The sequence below is a fragment of the Mya arenaria genome, chromosome 3 (genome assembly GCF_026914265.1).
Source record: "Mya arenaria isolate MELC-2E11 chromosome 3, ASM2691426v1".
In the NCBI taxonomy this organism is placed as follows: domain Eukaryota; kingdom Metazoa; phylum Mollusca; class Bivalvia; order Myida; family Myidae; genus Mya; species Mya arenaria.
Window position 1 is genome coordinate 6358130 of NC_069124.1, and position 19213 is coordinate 6377342.

Sequence of the window (19213 nt, forward strand, 5' to 3'; positions counted from 1 at the left end):
GTGTACTAATACGTGTACCAATACGTGTGCCAATACGTGTACCAATACGTGTACTAATACGTGTACCAATACGTGTACTAATACGTGTGCCAATACGTGTGCCAATGCGTGTACTAATACGTGTACCAATACGTGTACCAATACGTGTACTAATACGTGTACTAATATGTGTACTAATACGTGTACCAATACGTGTGCCAATACGTGTACTAATACGTGTACCAATACGTGTACTAATACGTGTACCAATACGTGTGCCAATACGTGTACTAATACGTGTACCAATACATGTGCCAATACGTGGTCCAATACGTGTGCCAATACGTGTACTAATACGTGTACCAATACGTGTGCCAATACGTGTACCAATACGTGTGCCAATGCGTGTGCGTTTACATGTGCCAATACGTGTACCAATACGTGTACTAATACGAGTACCAATACATGTTTTCATACCTGTACTGTATTTAGTGTCAGGATATGTATGTTTGAAATGTACCAGGAATTTCTTTGCCATTACATGTATTTTACAAATTACATCATATACATATCAAATAAATGTTCATCACGATTCAGATAGTTGAATACTATGAACTACGTTTTGAAAACTTCGTCGTCTATATATGTCAAGAAAAACAGGTACTAACTTATCTGTCACAAATATCATTAATGACTAGGTAGACTGTTTAACACAGCTAGCACATGCTCGAATACAAATGCATGTGGATAGCGTTGTGAGTGCCATTTTGTTGAAGTATATCCGTAATGTTCCAACAATAGGGGCCCGTTTCATTGTTGTATCTTGGTCGTATTTTTAACAATGTTATATTTGTAGAAACATCAAAGACGGCAACAAGTTTATTTTTCGTTTCAACAATATAAATGCGGGCCGAAGTATCCGCAAAATAATGAAAGAATAACGCTAAGATAATTTCATTTCATCGACTACTATCTTCAATGTAGCGGGCACCTCAGGTTCTATGTGCTTGCTTATCACAGCTTGTAAAATGGCATCAGTCAAAACATCAAAACCGGTAACTCGCTTTTATTCAAAGGTTTTCCAGCACAGGTTTGACGGAAGTGTTGATTTCTACCGGAACTTCTCTTCCTACGAAAATGGCTTTGGTTCACCGACCGGAGAATTTTGGATGGGTGAGAGATTACCTCTAATAGTTAATGGGAAATAACAATGGTATTTTCAAAATAAAGTCTGGATTTGAATTATATCCCGGCCTACATCAGCGTACGTCGCTGTTATGTATGAAGTGCATTTGGTATAAAATCAGCATGTTACTACGCCAATAATGTGTCTTGGCTTATTTCAGGTCTGCGGCATTTGCACGACCTAACATCCCGGGGAACATTCGACCTTCAGATAGCTATCACGCGTCATAGTGGTAGAAAGGGTCACGTGACATATTCTGGGTTCAGTGTTGGTCCGGGGAGTGATTACACTTTAAATCTAGGAAGCATAATTTCGCATTTCCAAAGTACGTCAAATAAATATATATGGCTCGTATCGTTTACTAGGGATTCAGTGTGTCTCTAATGTTTTCTTTCAATTATGTATGAATGTATACATAAACACTAGTGAATATATCTTTTCATCTTTAATTTCCAGCAACTCCCAATGACATGCTCCCGCCAGGGTTTTCCGCCGGTTGCCGCTTCGGCACCTACGACCGTGACGTGGACATTTACGGTCCAATTAACTGCGCAAAAGGGCAGCACAGCGGGTGGTGGTTTTGTCACTGCTTCTCATATGCAAACTTAAACGGCTACTACTACACACCTGGCACAAACGCACACAATTTTACAGCGATGACATATGATAGCTTTTTCTCTTTAAACGCTACGAAACTAATGTTCCGACCATCGTCCAGCTGAATGCTTGTTTGTTGTGGTAAATTACTCACGTAAATCGACCTGAACGTTTCTGTTATTCTTAAATAAATAGCATGAAATAGTTAAATGTTCTCATTTTGCCTTATGACCATTATAATATCAAGGGTCAGGGCCTAATGGTTTCAAACATACATATTTCTGACGATTTCTCGGTATAATTTTATGTAAGAAACTTGTGACACCCGAGTCGGAGCCCATGATGTCTCCAGGCTCACAATTTAATCAAACTCGGTAGCCTGACCACTATACAATCACTGTGTGGGAACGGACACCGGATATAGCTCAAAAAGTGATCAATCGATAAGCGTTTGATTTTGACTTATGGCCTTTATTATTTGACTTAGAAATCTGGTTAAGGTTTTGCGTGCAAGCACACATAGATTAATATCTCAGCAACTACTTGAGGTATTGCATTGAGACTTGATACAATGGTACTCAACCATCCAACCTACTTAATTAACCAAGTTAGATAACTCTAGTTTGCATTTATTGCAAATAATAGGCCTTTATTATTTGACTTAGAAATTCTGGTTAAGGTTTTGCGTGCAAGCACACATAGGTTAATATCTCAGCAACTGCTTGAGGAATTGCATTGAGACTTGATACAATGGTACTCAACCAGCCAACCTACTTTATTTACCAAGTTAGATAACTCTAGTTTGCATTTAATGCAAATAATTGCCCTTTATTAATCGACTCAGAAATTCTGGTTAAGGTTTTGCATGTAAGCACACATAGGTTAATATCTCAGCAACTACTGGATGAATTGCATTGAGACTTCATAAAATGGTACTCAACCATCCAATCTACTTTAATAACCAAGTAAGATAACTCTAGTTCACATTAAATTCAAATAATGGCCCTTTTTTATTCAACATAGAAATTCTGGTTAAGGTTTTGCATGTAACCACTTTTAAGTCAATGCTTCAGCAAATACATCATGTATTGCATTGAAACTTTACACACAGGCTCCCAACCATTTGACCTTCTTATTTAATCAAGTAAGATAACTCTATCTTTCATATTATATATTTTTTGACCCTTTTTTATGCGACTTAGAAATTCTGGTTAAGGTCTTGCATGTTAGCACACATAGGATAATATCTCAGCAACTACTTGATGTATTGCATTGAGACTTTATACAATGGTATTCAACCACCCAACCTAATTGAATAATTAAGTTAGATAACTAGATAAATTCTGGTTAATATTTTGCATGTCACCACATTTATGTTAATATCTCCGCACATCATGTATTGCATTGATAACCTAATCTAACAGTGATCCATGCATGTTTCGCCAAAACTTTTCAATCCTTACACTGATAAGCGGCGGAATAGTCGAGTGCGCTGTCTCTGTGACAGCTCTTGTTCTTTCTCCAATGTGATTGATGGACATTACTTCTTATTCTAAGTTTGTTGCTAGTTTCTCCTGCTCTATAGGTTTAGTGTTGGGTTTTCTTTCTCCAATGTGTTTGATGGACATTACTCCATTTTCTAAGTTTGTTGCTAGTTTTTTCTTCTCTTTAGGTTTAGTGTTGGTTTTTACTTTCTCCAATGTTTTTGATGGACATTATTCCTTATTCTAGGTATGCTGCTGGTTTCTCCTTCACTATAGATTTGTTGCTGGTTTTTCTTCCTCCAATGCTTTTGATGGACATTGCTCCTTATTCTAGGTTTGTTGTTTGTTGCTCCTTCTCTATAGGTTAAGTGTTGGGTTTTCTTTCTCCAATGCGTTGATGGACATTACAGCTTATTTTAGGTTTGTTGCTGGTTTCTCTTTCGCTATAGGTAAAATGTTGGTTTTTCTTTCTCCAATGTGTTTGATGGACATTACTCCTTATTCTAAGTTTGTTGCTGGTTTTTCCTTCTCTATAGGTTTAGTGTTGGTTTTTCTTTCTCCAATGTATTTGATGGACATTGATCCTTATTCTGGATATGCTGCTGGTTTCTCCTTCTCTATAGATTTGTTGCTGTTTTTTCTTTCTTCTATGCGTTTGATGGACATTACTCCTTATTCTAAGTGTATTGCTGGTTTCTCCTTCTCTATAGGTTTTGTGTTTGTTTTTCTTTCTCCAATGTGTTTGATGGACATTACTCCTTATTCTTGGTTTGTTGCTGGTTTCTCCTTCTCTGTAGTTTTTTGGTGGTTTTTCTTTCTCCAATGCGTTTTATGGATATTACTTCTTATTCTAGGTATGCTGCTGGCTTCTCCTTCTCTATAGGTCAATTGCTGCTTTTCTTCCAATGTGTTTGATGGGCATTACTTCTTATTCTAAGTTAGTTGCTAGTTTCTCCTTCTCTATAGTTTTAGTGTTGGTTTTACTATCTCCAATGTGTTTGATGGACATTAATCCTTATTATAGGTTTGTTGCTTGTTTATCCTTCTCTATAGGTTTTTTGTGTTTTTTTCTTTCTCCATGCGTTTTATGGATATTACTTCTTATTTTAGGTATGCTGCTGGTTCATTCTTCTCCTTCTCTAACGGTTTTGGGCATTTTTTCTTTCTCCAATGCGTTAAATGGACATTACTCCTTATTCTAGGTTTGTTGCTGGTTTCTCTTCTACTTTTGCGTTTGGCGATCATGACTCCTTATTTGGGTTTGCTGTTTGGTTCCCTTTCCCTATTGCGTTTAATGGACATTAATCTTTATATAGGGTTTGCTGGTTGTTTCTCTTTCTCTATTGCGGGTGGTCGACATGACTCTTTATTCTAGATTTATTGTTGGTTTCTCTTTCTTAGCTGCGTTCGTGGTCGTAAGACTGCGTAGGATTAATTCACTTACACTACTTATGTAAAGAAAATTCCATTTCGGACAAATGTGTCTTTTAATCTAGCAAGTAAATGGTATATTTCATTTTGTACCTTTTTAAGGTAAATCGTTGCTTGTTTATTTTGCGTCGCGCAATCTGAAAAAACACGAAATAATATTTATTTTACAGTGTTGCAAGTTATTAAATAAAATCGATAAATTCGATATGATTCCGAGTTCTGAGAAAAATAATTTAAATAACGTTTAAGTTGTAACACGTTCTCCTTAAATGATGTTTAACGCTAGGAAATCAGAACATTTGTTATCATGTCCATCTTACATGTTCATATTTTAGGGACTACGACACGGAAAACCGAGCGAGAAAACAAAGACCTCAGTTAACAAGTTTAACGTATGATTATGGACAAGATTCTTTCGAAATGCAAAGTTGCCGAGATTGTTTACGCAAGGACAAGGACATACTTGACCTAAAAGAACAGTTGAACAGGTACGATTTCTTCATTTTTGATAACGAGTTTATATTGTCTGATAACGAAAATACTTCTGTATTGCATTAACGTGTTTGAGCTTATTACATTGTTTCTGAAATAAAGACACATTTTAGGTCCAACCGATATGAGCACAAAAGAAAATGTCCCGAGTGTGAAATGAATGAAGCCACAGTCTCCAGTTTACATGACCAGTAAGATTTGAAATGTTAGAGTTAAAATGACATAATTTGTATTTGTGTTGTCTTACAAACATCAGCGACAGCAGCAAAATCGTCTGTGTCTTTTACCTGCGATTGCTGAATATCCACTGACTGATCGATACTTGATAACGTTGTTGGTTCCAGAGAAAAACACTTGCTAAAGCAGATCGACGATATGAAAAGTACGAAGTAGAAGGCGAATGTACGCAGTATGCAGTTGTACATGCCACAATAACATTTTGTCGTTACATGTTTTCTGATTCAATTGAAAGGAAATCCATACTCCATATCGATCTTCTGACAGTCTCATGTATTGTTTTGATTAAGTGATGCTTTTCTATAGTTACGCTTCACTCTATTACTCATGTTCTGATTTTAATCGAATCACTCGAAAGTTCTTCTAGTTGACGGTTTACTGCGTTAATTTTGACATATTTCAGTATAAAACAATTGGAAAACCAGATTGCGGACACATCGAGGCAGCTAGACAATTTAAAACAAAGCCTTAAGAAAGAAAGAAGCGAAAAAGAAGATGCCTTGACATGGTACGAATAAAACAATTCATTTAAATACGCACCATTTCTCGGGATTCGCATCAGATAACTGCACAGAATAGATCATAACATAGCGAATGAAAGAAAGGTCGAAGCATAACTTTATTTAATTTATATATATTGCGATAAATGTATACATGGTACAGTTTTAACGTCCGGCTTACACTGGCCTATATATCATACTTCCTTCTCTTACAGCTTAAGCTCGCTAGCTTCAAGCGAGTTGCGGGACAACAACCCGAATATTACGAACTTGAGTGACCAGAATCGACCTACAAAGATCGCGGAGAAGATGTCCGAACTTTATGATAACGAATGGACAGAAGCCTTTGACAGTCTTGTACAGTCAAAGTCTGAAACAGATATAATTGTATCGCTATCGGGCGTTTTGAAGGTAACCAGTTTTTCAGTAAGCATACTTATACATATGACACAGTTATGTCTCAATTGCATTGGTATAATAATTACATAGTTATGTCATATTGTATAACATCAGATATAGGGAGTAGAATTAATTATAGATTCAAGTCATGTATACCCTGTAATTTTAGTATATCTTGTTCGTTTTTTTTTTATCTTTCAGGAAGTTTTTGAAATATGCACAAGATTAGCGTGGACCAACTTTTTTGAGAACATACAGGCTGCTATTTATCCTAACATACAGGTTTACTTTTTGGTCTGTTTTAAATTTTAAACATACCTCTATAATTTACTTATGCTGTTTATATGTACGTTCAAACTGTGCTTATATGTATCTGTTTGCATCTTAATAGAAACCATGACATAGCCGAAACCTAGAATATGACTTTACAATACGGTGTCACAATTAAAATGTTCATTTTGTACAGAAAGAACCTTTGTCTGATCACTTCAAACAGCAAGTAAAGGAGTATAGGAAGCTACGAGCACCAGGAATGACGAAGCATCTCTTAAAGGTAACGTGCTTGTATACATGGTAAATATATAATGTGTAGTTTTGCCATAAGTTTTAAATACATTTTGACGCGCATATTGTATAGTTTGTGGAGTTTTACTATTTTTTTCTGTTGACGCAAGTGTTCACTTTGAAAATATTGCCAAGACCAAGCACCGATCACAGGTTTAGACATAAAGGAGGTGATGAACAATTTCGAAAGAAGAATTAGACTTTATGTATCAACTATTACGTATTTGACGCGATACGGGGACAATGGCCGTACCATTACCAGACAATTGACGAAACCTGCATACTTACTCGTACACAGATATTAGGAAATAATTGGTTTGGTCATTTGTAGGTAGTTCGGGAGAAAATACCACGAGGTATGCTTCCATCACAGTCAAAAGAAATGATGGCATATTTCGCCAAGTGTTTAGAAGTCAGCTGGTTGGCAGCAGTACAGGACCCGCCCTTGGCTCTTAACTTTTGTCCTGGTGAAAAATTTGATACAGCCCTTTTTAAAGATTATAACAAGAGAGTAGGACCATATGTGGAGTTCCTGGTACAGTTTTTTCTCTCTTTTTCTCTCTTTAGATATTTCGAATGAAAATGCATGATTTACCCTATGCAATTCTTTTTTGTGGCTATGGCAAATTGAATATACAATTAAATGGAGCTTGTTATTTGTTGTTTAAGGGTTTTAAACATGATTTGTTCTTGAATCACTCATTCTACGCCCATTGAATCTCTTTGAAACACCCCTCGATCTGCTAAAACGGATTAAACGCAGTGCTCGAGTTAAAACATAGAATAATAAGTATCAGATAATAAAATAATTTTCAAATACACATTCTTAATAACTTTATGATAGTGTTCGGATATCAATTAGTCACTATATGGATTTTTTATAATTGAATGTTTAAACCAACACAGAAAAATAGACTGAAATCTACAGTTTAAACAAAATGGCGCTATCAATATGTACAATCATTGATAATCACATTTCTCCACGTTTATTTGTGTGTTGGGCAAGTGCGAGATGGAGTCTTAAACCCAAAATGTGTTTCACTGCCTCGTCTGCTATAGGATTTGCTGGAGTTTATGTTCGTCACATTGATCATGTCTTGATTGTCCGTTTGTCTGTTTGCTTTTGATACGGGTACGATGGTTATTTATTTCGAATTATATTATTATATGTCTTTATTGTCGTTTATAATTTACGTGGGAAAACTGGCAATAATTCACTCAATCCGTAGAAATTTAAATGTCGATTGAACGCCACCTATTGACACAAAATGTCGGTTTATAGTACTAATTTATCTCGGAAATATCTATAATGAAACATATCTTTATAAATGGTGACAGTTTCTCATTGGGTAATGGTAAGGAATAGGGGCCATAATCCGGTATTGTTAAAAATAAGTCGTTTACCGATTTGAAAATACACAACAGTGTATCATTAATTTCAGGTTTGGCCCGCACTTCATCTATATGCCAATGGGCCCTTATTGACAAAAGGAGTAGCACAAGGCTGCCAACAAAACCCATATAATCGTAGAAGATTTATTCCATCTGATCAGTCGTTCACGTTTCGATTCGAACAACAACGGTTAAGTAAAACAGAATGTATAGAACGATTAAACTAGATGATTTCCATTTCAGAATTTCAACGACCTTTTAGTCATAGTTCCATCCCTTAAAGCCTATATTTTCAAATGACCTAATAAATAGTGACAAGCACATTTATTATTTTTGTAAATTAAACTAAAAAAGGGGAAAGTCGTACTTTAATCATTGTAAGTTGGAAAGGTATATTCAGTCGTTATATGAATACAGCCACAGTAAGAAAGCCGTGCTCTAATGCATGTATCGTTTTTTGTATATGGAAAATAATCATAAGCTATTTATATACAAAACGCAATTTTAACGACATGTTCATATCAGTAAAAAAATATTTTAATTCATCACATTGAATATGTAAAAATCATTCACTTATATTTTTAGCTAATTCATCATATGTTTATCATTTAAGCACATATATTGTAACATTCAATGCATGATACAGTGAGAAGTCCCTTAGTCAAACACTAGACGAATCTCCTATTAAAGCTGCACTCTCACAGGTTAAAACTCAAATGTAAATATCTGCGATCTAATTTTTTGTCAGCAGTCTCCACTGGTTTCCATGGATTTTCGCAAAAATTAGCATGTTTAAAGACAAAAAATAAAAAAAGTTGTCAAAATGTTCAATCTGTGAGAGTGCAGCTTTAAGTTTAATAAAGAAACTCAAACCAATTAAATACTTGACATAGATAAAATATCTACAAACAATGTTAAATTAGACCCAACACATTCGGAAGAAGTTCGACATACCCAAAACACCGATTCATAGCGATACTCGACTGTACATCAGAAGTTTAGAGTTGACGGCCTTTGGAGTGCTAGAACTTAAGCTAACTGGTTTTAACTATAATTTCTTCATTCATTAATCAATGATACCAAAAGGTTGCCAGTAAAACAGTAAGCTAAAATACAGAGATTCAGACAGGCTGCATAAAAGCTAAACCAAACGGTAAAGACAATTCAAGACCACAATTCTGAAAAGATGTTGATTTTTTTATCATGCAGAAATACAAATGAAATGGTAAAAATAATTGCGATTAAACAGTGGTTGTATGCCATGTAATAATTAAGACATAATTGTTTTCCAAATAATGTATGCAATGATTACACGTAGATTGTAGCTGGGAACTCATTTATTAAATTAAATTTTTGTTTTGAACACCGGATCTTTATTACGGTTTTGACTACTTGTCCCGGAAATGTTATTATATTGTTTATGAGATCTACAAATTGATTACGTAAGTAATAACGTCTGTATGGTTCTATATTTTACTCCACAGATCAATTTCGCGGACGTCAAGTGAGCCGAGGGACACAGATGCAATTCCTGAGCTTAGTGATCCGAAGAGGCCATCCAAAGTCGCAGAGAAACTGAAAGAGCTCTACGAAATCGAATGGAAGAATGCACTCGACAGTCTTGATCAATCGATACCTGAAACAGAAAATATAAAATCACTATTAGACGTCTTAAATGTAATAATTCATACGTATGATGTTTTGTATCTGATCTCACTCACTATTTATTTCGAAAAATATTTATATCTGAAATATATTACTGGCAAGGCTGCCAAAATGGCATCTATATTATATATTCATTAATAAAAATCGGTTGCTTATTAACACTATACCTTAGCTATACGCAATGCACATGTCTGTATATATTCAAGGATATTTTCCATCGCTGCAAAGCATTGGCAAGGAACACGTTAATGAAGGATGTGCCAACTGCTGAATATCTAACAATTGAGGTAAATGTTTATGGTCTAAGTAACGTGTCTCTACAGTAACGTTTGACTTTTGAAACTTGCTTTGTCACGCCGCATAACAACATCACCGCTTAGTTTTTTGTGTCCACTTAACCAAGCTTTGAACTAGACTTTTAGAGACGTAAAATCTGACAGAGATAAAGTAAGATCGGTTTAAATGTGAACCAAACCAATTGATCTTTCTGCGAAAACGTTTGAAATGACGTTTTGGCCGACTTAAGGCCGGAGTATATGTTACGACACCGCACAACACAGTCCTTTTATGACAATCAGAAAATTGAATCGTCGTATGCCGTAACATCAACACAAAATTAGTTTTGGGCACTTGAACAATAGGACTCAGATGACTGATATAGGGTCATCATGGACGTCTTTCTTGCATTAATTGTGTATTATGCACTAGTTATTTGTAACCAAGAAAATTTAGATGTTAAACTCTCCAAGGGGTGTAAGAATTTATTTTCAACTTTCAATATTTTCTTAACTTTAAAATATTACCTTAAATTTGACCAATATGCCTGCATTCTTTTCACGTGTTTTTTTTCCAAAATGACAGTAATATGCTACGCCCTAATCTTTACCATCATCATAATCAACAACATCATCACAACCAACATCATCATCACCACAATCACAACTACTATCATCATCACCCCCACAACCATCATCATCATAATTATCATCGTCATCATCAACGTCATCACCATCGTTTTTGTTGAAATATTAAAGCTCGATTTTTTTAGCTTTATATTAAATGGTTAAGTTAATCCTCTTTAGTGGCAAAACGGCACAGTTGCGCCCTATATAAGCAATTTCTGCGTTAAGCGTTAAGCGTCGTCGCATAAACTTGGTCGCCCTGTTTATGCGTTGAAAATCACCGCATAAAGGAAAAAAAACACGTTTATGCGGCGATACTGCTATGCGGCGTTACAGAGCATATCAAACGCGTCCAGAGCGACCTTCAACCTCTATAGTGTTTTAGCATATATATATTTATGGCATACATGTTATAACGGAAAATGTGCGTTGACATAAATCATTAAAAAATATATTAATGAAATAATTTGAAGAAGAATATGAAATAGAAAATAAAATAAAAAAAGCAGACAGTATATTTAGAAGTGAATTATATTTATACTGAAATCTTGTTCACGCTTATATGATACAGATGATCCCACAAGAACAGCTTTCATCACAGTCGAGACAAGTGAAGGCGTATTTCGAGAAGTGTGTAGAAGTATGCTGGTTGGCAGCAGTGCAGGACCCGCCATTGGAACTCAACTTCAGTCCCGGTGAAAAGTTTGATACAGCACTTTTCAAAGATTATACCGAAAGAGGACCATATGTGGAATTTCAGGTACAGTTATTTTTTGAATGATATTTCGTATGAAATTTTGTCAAAAGGATTAGTTTGGAAAATAAAATGGCTGTGATCAGTCTGTATTTCAAACAAAATAATCAAAGGTATCGTGTTTTATATATCACTCATGCATTGTTACATATATGCTTTTTATTATGAAAGTCTATGATCACATAGTTTTAAACCTTTTATTTGATAAGGCAGACTGCGTGTGATGCTCTTCGTTTCAAACAATAACTGCATCATATCTTTGAAAAGCTTTTGCATTCGGTTCTCAGAACTGTATTCCTTCGTCTGCAGATAAAGTTGGGGTCCCCTATCATTGAAGTACTTGCTTATTTATTAGTTTATTATTAATAAAATGTACCTTTTACGTTTTGACGTTATTCAAGATTGTTGGCGTGAAAGTGAGGTTGTGCACACAAACTGGTTTAAACCCCCAAGTAAATTTACATTTTACTGACCGTTCCAAAGCGGTACCTAACAATCCTTGATAAACAATCAATAAATATTTAACCAAGCCCCGAACATACATGTATACAACAGTTGTATCAATCATTTCAGGTGTGGCCTGCACTTCATCTTCATGAAGCTGGGCCCTTATTGACAAAAGGAGTAGCACAAGGCTGCCAACAAAATCCATATAATCATAGAATCGGCATTCCATCTGATCAGTCGCTCACGCCTCAAAACAAACAACCACGGTTTAATGAAGAAATCAGAGATGCCGATCGACAAAATTATTCTCGGCATGTGTCGTCAACGAAATGAAACCAAAATCATTCTGCTACTTTCTACCAGGGAACGACACGGTCGGGTGACAGGTATAATACTGGAGAACATCATAAAACAATGCAACCAGGTAGACTTGGACATCAAGGTTATAGAGACACTCAAATCAAAACGAACAATGCACACAAACATACGCCGACGACTTCAATGACATCAATAAAATAACAATAACTTGTCCCTTTTCTTCAAAAAAACAAACGAATATACAAGTGGATGTTGTCATTCATAGGAAAATACGAAAGGCAAGTTCCATTATACACTGTTCAATTATTTTGTGACCAAATGAGCGTTTAAACATGTTTAACCATTATAAATACATTTTATATAAAACAGCGGATCGTTTGCTTGTTAAACAGTGTGCTACGTATTTGTATTGTACATGTATTATTCATTGGTGGTTTTTCTGTATACATATATATATCATTCAGTATTCATATTGTTTCTTGATGCCTTCTATTATAACATGTAGATTAGGCCCCATAATTAATACTTAATGTTTGACTACATGGGATGTTTCATGGTATTATTCATATGAATTGTATAATTTCATTTGCATTTATATACTCTGGCTAGCATATTTAAATACATGTATTACCTTAATCAGCAGCATCCATTGACTTTGCCGCTATGTCAATGGTGCGACTCGGCCATCTGAGGGGTTATGACTGAAAATTTCCACATCGAGCTTTTTATGTAGTCTTTTAGATTCGTTATGTATTCGGCGTGTAAATAACTGTGGTTATACATTCATAAATCATTTTTCATCCTTGGGTATTTATGAATTCCCATTTGCATGATTACATATCGACCCAGAGCAGCTTTGATTGTATGTACAGTATAGTGTAGATCGCTTTGAATATAGAGGAAATAAAGTTGTTTTAATCAGAAAAGTTGTAGTTTTCACTTTATTCCAATCGATCCAGGCATCATTTCAACCAATTGTGAACAATATAGTCGTTAAATTAATGGTTAATTTGTTCAAAATTTTAAATGATATAAGAGTTCAACAAATCGTCATTCATAGTTGTACTTTCGGCACATACGCAAGGTTACATGCAATTAATATTTAAACTAGAATTGAACGGAAGGATTTACTATATTAAAATACTTTAATCTGTTTATGATCGAATCAAGACTTGGATTCAACTATTTATAAATTTAGTTTATATTATATCTGCCATTGCCTGTTTTCGGCAATACTAGAAAAAAAACTTTCAAAGGGGAGAAACGGTAAATGGTAACATGCTACTTTTTCACAATAAGTAGACATGCAGTTGGACATACTGATCAACTTGCTTTTGTGATATCATGTAAAGTAGTAAAGAAACAATTTTTCACGATTTCATGTTTTGTGGTGTTTCAAGAAAATCATCTCTAAACTTTGACAACAAGGAAGTTTAATTAACTAAACAATTTAAGTTAATAACTCGGCCTCTAGATGCAATTCCATACCGACGTTTCATTCTGAACGCCTCGTTTCAACGTGGCGCCAATAAGGCAATTACCTGGCTGTCTGCAGACGATGCCGCTTTGATAAACAAGTTTCCTCCAGGAATCATTTCACTGTGATTGCTGAAAACTCACAGTAAATGTTCAGAAAGCTAGAAACATTGTCTTTAAATGTCACGAACCGATTAATGGGAATGTTGATTTTGAAATAGTAAAGTCTTTCAATTACTTTATTCTTTCGTTCAATCCACTTAAAGCTGGTGAAGCTCTTTGATCAATAAATGTTTTCATCTTATTATTAATGATACAACTGCTCCTATGTATATTAAGTATTATCTGTTTGATGCATATATTGAGTCTATACTTACTTTTGGATGGATATGGGTTCTTGGAAAGAGTGCAAAAACATGTTTGTAAATGGATCCGTAAAGTAAAATGGTGGACAAATATAATGTCTCCGTACAGTTAGCTAGGTCAGTCTCCGTTGTACGTTGTATATCGTTGTTTATCGAACATTTTTGAGGATATATTTTTAAATTATCACAAGCAAATTGAATATTTTTTTCTAAAGACAAATATTTAGTAAGAATTAATACAGAGGAAGAATCAAAGGAATCAAACAAATGTTTCTTTGAGTGTAAAAGTGGCCTCCACAGCTTTGTCTGCTAGTCGGTTGGCTGGTGTCTATGTTCGCTGCCTCTATTGTAACATTTTTTTCGGTTTTTGGTTTTGGTAACGGTGCTATATAGTAAGTTGCAATTCCATAAAAATAAGTTTTATAACATAGGTAAAAAAATCAAATTTCAATTTGACAGAATCGCATTATTCATATGTTCAATAGTTGCAAAAACGTAACAACACGTTGAACGTTAATTTTTTTTCAATGTGTGTAGAATATTCAATACAATGAAAACACTTTATTGAATCACTTTTTTCACTCCTAGTGAAATATTTATTTCCTTTGCAGGTTAACATCTTAGTACCTTTACTATGGTATATTGCCAGCTCGTCTTTTACTTTAAACAAATAATTAAACTCTTTATCCTGGTTGTTGACTTAATGCATTTTTCGTTTAAAAGTAGATTTTTCATTGAAAAGGGGGAAACTAATTCTATGTGCTTCTTAACCCTTTAAAAAATCGCACCCAAGTAAGAAAGTCGAAAATTCATAAACGATAGACGAATCAAGACTACATCAAACTCAATACATACTTAAAAGCTGAAACTATTGTTTATAACGATTTGTAAACATTAGAGTTTAAAAATGAAAACGATGACTGAAAATGACAATGGACACATTTCTTATGAAGAAGCCTCAAAAGCACGCAATGATATGAAACCAAACGATAGTCCTGGACATGATGGTCTAGCCATTGTGCTTTATAAGTCGCTTTTGCAAATGTTTGGATCGCTTGTCGTCTCGTTGTTAATTCATTGATATGCAAAGGTTGAACTATCTTTTACGAAAAAAAACAAAGTGTGTTTTGATGTACGTGAAGTTAGCGGCCTAGCGGCGTGAAGTTAGCGACCTAGCGGCCTAGCGGCGTGAAGTTAGCGGCCTAGCGGCGTGAAGTTGGCGGCCTAGCGGCCTGGTGGCCTAATGTTTTTCTCTATTTCCAAGCAATTGTTAATGCGTCTTTTTTTAAAACAATGATAAATGAAAGATTTTTATTCATACAGTTTCATAGCGGCCTTAAATTGTTTTCTATTCAGAACATTTTTTATACGTTTTAATTTAAAACAATTATAAATTAATAAGCGGCCTAAAATTGAATCCTATATTTAAGCATATATACATGCATTTTCTTCTAAAACAATGACATATTAAATGTTTTTATGCTCACATTAACACATTGAGGCGATTGTACATAAAAACAGTAAATATATCATTGTTTTAGAAGAACAGGCATGTTTAATGCTTTGAAATAGCTGACTGCTTTATCGATGTTTTTGAAAAAAAACTGTTGATAATCGCTAATCGCTTCAAAGTGTTAATTTGTGCATAAAACAGTTAATATGTCATTGTTGTAAAAGAAAATGCATGTATACATGCTTTGAAAAAGGATAGCATTTTAGGCCGCCAGGCCGCTAGGCCGCTAACTTCACGCCGCTATGCCACTGAAGTGGTCAATCGACTTTTTTGAAAAAAAAGTTGAAAAACGCTTCAGAAAGATAATTTGTGCATAAAAAACAGTAAATACATCATTGCTTTAGAAGAACAGGTATGTTTAATGCTTTCAATTAGCTGACTGCTTTATCGACGTTTTTGAAAAAAAATGTTGATAATCGCCTCAGAGTGATAGTCTGCATAAAAACCGTTCATATATCATTGTTTTAGCAAAAAATGCATGTAGACATGCTTTGAAATAGGATAGCATTTTAGGCCGCCAGGCCGCTAGGCCGCTAACTTCACGCCGCTTGGCTGCTATGCCGCTAGAGTGGTCAATCGACTTTTTTGAAAAACAGTTGAAAAACGATTCAGAAAGATAATTTGTGCATAAAAAAACAGTAAATACATCATTGTTTTAGAAGAACAGGCATGTTTAATGCTTTGAATTAGCTGACTGCTTTATCGATGTTTTTGAAATCAGATATTGATAATCGCTTCAATGTGTTATGTGTGGATAAAAACAGTTTCAGAAGAAAATGCATGTATATATGCTTTGAAATAGGATTCAATTTAGGCCGCTAGGCCGCCAGGCCGCTAATATCACGCCGCTAGGCCGCTTGGTCGCTGAAGTGCTTGATCGACGTCTTAAAAAAAAAGTTGAAAAACGCTTCAGAGTGATAATTTGTGCATAAAACAGTTAAATTAAAATTGTTTTAGAATAAAAGGTAAAGAAAAATGTTCTGAATAGAAAACTAGGCCGCCAACTTCACGCCGCTAGGCCGCTAGGCCGCAAGGCCGCTAACTTCACGCCGCTAGGCCGCTAGGCCGCTAACTTTACGCCGCTAGGCCGCTAACTTTACGTACATTGTTTATTTGTGTTTTATTTTATTTTAAAAGGAATATTCTGTTAAAATCTGTTTTACCAAGCATTATTAATCAAGATCAACAAGAATACATACAATATAGAAATATAGGTTTCAACATCAGGCAAATAGAAGATATGATTGATTACGTGGATGGATACGATATGGACGGTGCAATTCTATTTTTAGATTGTAAAATGCCTTTGACCCAGATTAGTGGCATTTCCTGTTCGATAATTTGAATTATATTAAAAGTTGGATTTAAAAAGAAATTTCTAAAATGGGTAAAAACACTGTATTCGGCAAGGCTGTCCTCTTTCTGCATAACTCTTTATTATAATGTCAACTAAATTAAGAAAAAAAATGAAACTTACGAAAGTATAAACCTACAAGAAAAACATCCTAAAGTTAATAAACTCGTAGATGGCACGATTTTATTTTAAAGAACCATATTATAAATGGAATACAAATTGTTTTTAATGCATTATTACATTTGATAAATTTGGAAACTATACTGGACTGAAAGTAAAGCAGGCAAAACGCATGGTCTTTAGATTGGCGAATGCAACTGAAATGAAACGAATAGTGTGTTTAACATTCATTTCACTTCGAGAAATTTTAAATCACTTGGAGTATACTATGGAAACGATAAAAATGAAAGTACGAACCTAAGAGATGAAATCAAAACATAAAAAATGTAAACAATGGGTAAGTAATTGGAATAAACGAAAAATTACCTTTTTGGCAAAATAATGGTATTAAATCATAACTTTTACCGAAACTTGTATATGTAGCTTAAAATATAGTAACAGTAAATGCAAACCGACAAGTTTTACCATCACTAATATTAGGTCAATTTGGGATGAAAATCTTCATTTATCATATGAATGTACACAGTATTTAATCCCTGCCAAATATAAAAAATTAACTTTTGTAAGCAATTAAATAATCAAACTAAAAAACCGACACTAACATTAATATTCGAAAAGAAATTATATGGGTTAAAAAAATATAAAAATTAAAAATAGCAGAAGTAAATCTATTACAACAAGCAAAACATCATAGAGAAACCTTAAGATCAAATGTATCTACAAGTTTACATCGACGTTTTTAATAAGTTTTCAAAACACATCTCTCAAATACATGACGAATAAGCAGATATATCAGGTATATATTCAAAAATACATATGAAAAACCATATAACCATAGCTACTGGGAAAGAAGATTAGTTTTTGCTTGAACTCTTGGTATTTCAATGGGCAGAACAATGGCAGAAAAATGGTAAGTTTCTTTCAATCCACAAAAAAAACAGAGTCACTTATTATTTCACGAAAACAAAACAACCCTATTCATCCTCCAGTCTTCATGGATAACACACAAATACAAGAGGTCACCTCACACAAACATCTTGGTCTCACTTTTACAATCGACGGCACCTGGCACGAACATATTCGTATTATAACCGAAAAGGCATGAAAAAGAGTTCATGCCTTAAGATCTCTGAAGTTCACTATCGACAAAAAGTCACTTATGTATAAGTCATATATCAGGCCCACGTTGGAATACTGTGATGTTGTCTTGGGAAAATCTTACCTTGCGAGATGAACTTCTACTAGAATAAGAAATAGAAAACCTGTATGAAGAATGCGGGTTTGAATTACTTAAGTTACGACGAGAACAGCGAAGACTTATATTGTTTAACAAGATGGTAACATCACTGAGAGCTACATATCATTCATCTCTTGTTCCAGACCAAGTACTTCCTATAATCTCTCTACAAGGAACTTTTTTCAATACACAACTAATTGCATCATATTTTATCACTTCAACAATTGCTCGTTGGACCAGCTTCCAGTATTTGTCAGATAATCCGATTCATTTCCCATATCCAAACAAAAACTTCTTTTAACAGACTCTTTATCAGATGTTCCTTCGTTTTACTACGCACTCGCAAGGACACAATTAATCATTCACGCATTATGAATCACTGTACCAACCTTCGAGAGCATTTGTTTTCAAAAAATATTGTTTCAGATCCATTTTGTCAATGTGGCTAAATTTTATCAACATGGTGTCATAACTTGTGGCCCAACTCATTACTTCTTTTTGTTTGAACCAGGAACTCATGGGCCGTCATGAAACGTCCTTACTCATTTCCTAACTAAAACCATTTTAAAAGTTAAGTTTCTCACTGGTCATATGATCAATTAACTTAATAATATCTTAGATTTGTTATTATTATTTGCATAGGTAACCTTGTTTTTTTTCTTTACATTAACTATGACAATTTTAGTAAATTGACCAAAAGTAAGAAAAGACTCAATATCTTTTATAAATTCTAACCTAGGGGCGTAATCAGGTTTGACTCCAGTAATTATTTGAACAAAATTGGTTATAGCAACTATATAT

General features: G+C 34.5%; 2 protein-coding genes across 2 annotated transcripts; both read left to right on the forward strand.

Moving 5' to 3' along the window:
* The first annotated feature begins 5052 nt into the window (after positions 1-5052).
* Positions 5053-12794, forward strand: LOC128228481 (uncharacterized). The gene is made up of 9 exons (XM_052939815.1): positions 5053-5165; positions 5283-5360; positions 5810-5914; positions 6122-6317; positions 6507-6587; positions 6772-6858; positions 7201-7404; positions 11400-11588; positions 12156-12794. Exons 1-9 carry the CDS (start codon positions 5098-5100, stop codon positions 12360-12362), a joined length of 1215 nt encoding a protein of 404 aa, XP_052795775.1. The 5' UTR covers positions 5053-5097; the 3' UTR covers positions 12363-12794.
* Positions 7219-12260, forward strand: LOC128227505 (uncharacterized). The gene is made up of 6 exons (XM_052938121.1): positions 7219-7404; positions 8312-8451; positions 9746-9938; positions 10133-10213; positions 11400-11695; positions 12156-12260. Exons 1-5 carry the CDS (start codon positions 7228-7230, stop codon positions 11607-11609), a joined length of 801 nt encoding a protein of 266 aa, XP_052794081.1. The 5' UTR covers positions 7219-7227; the 3' UTR covers positions 11610-11695; positions 12156-12260.
* Positions 12795-19213: the final 6419 nt, after the last annotated feature.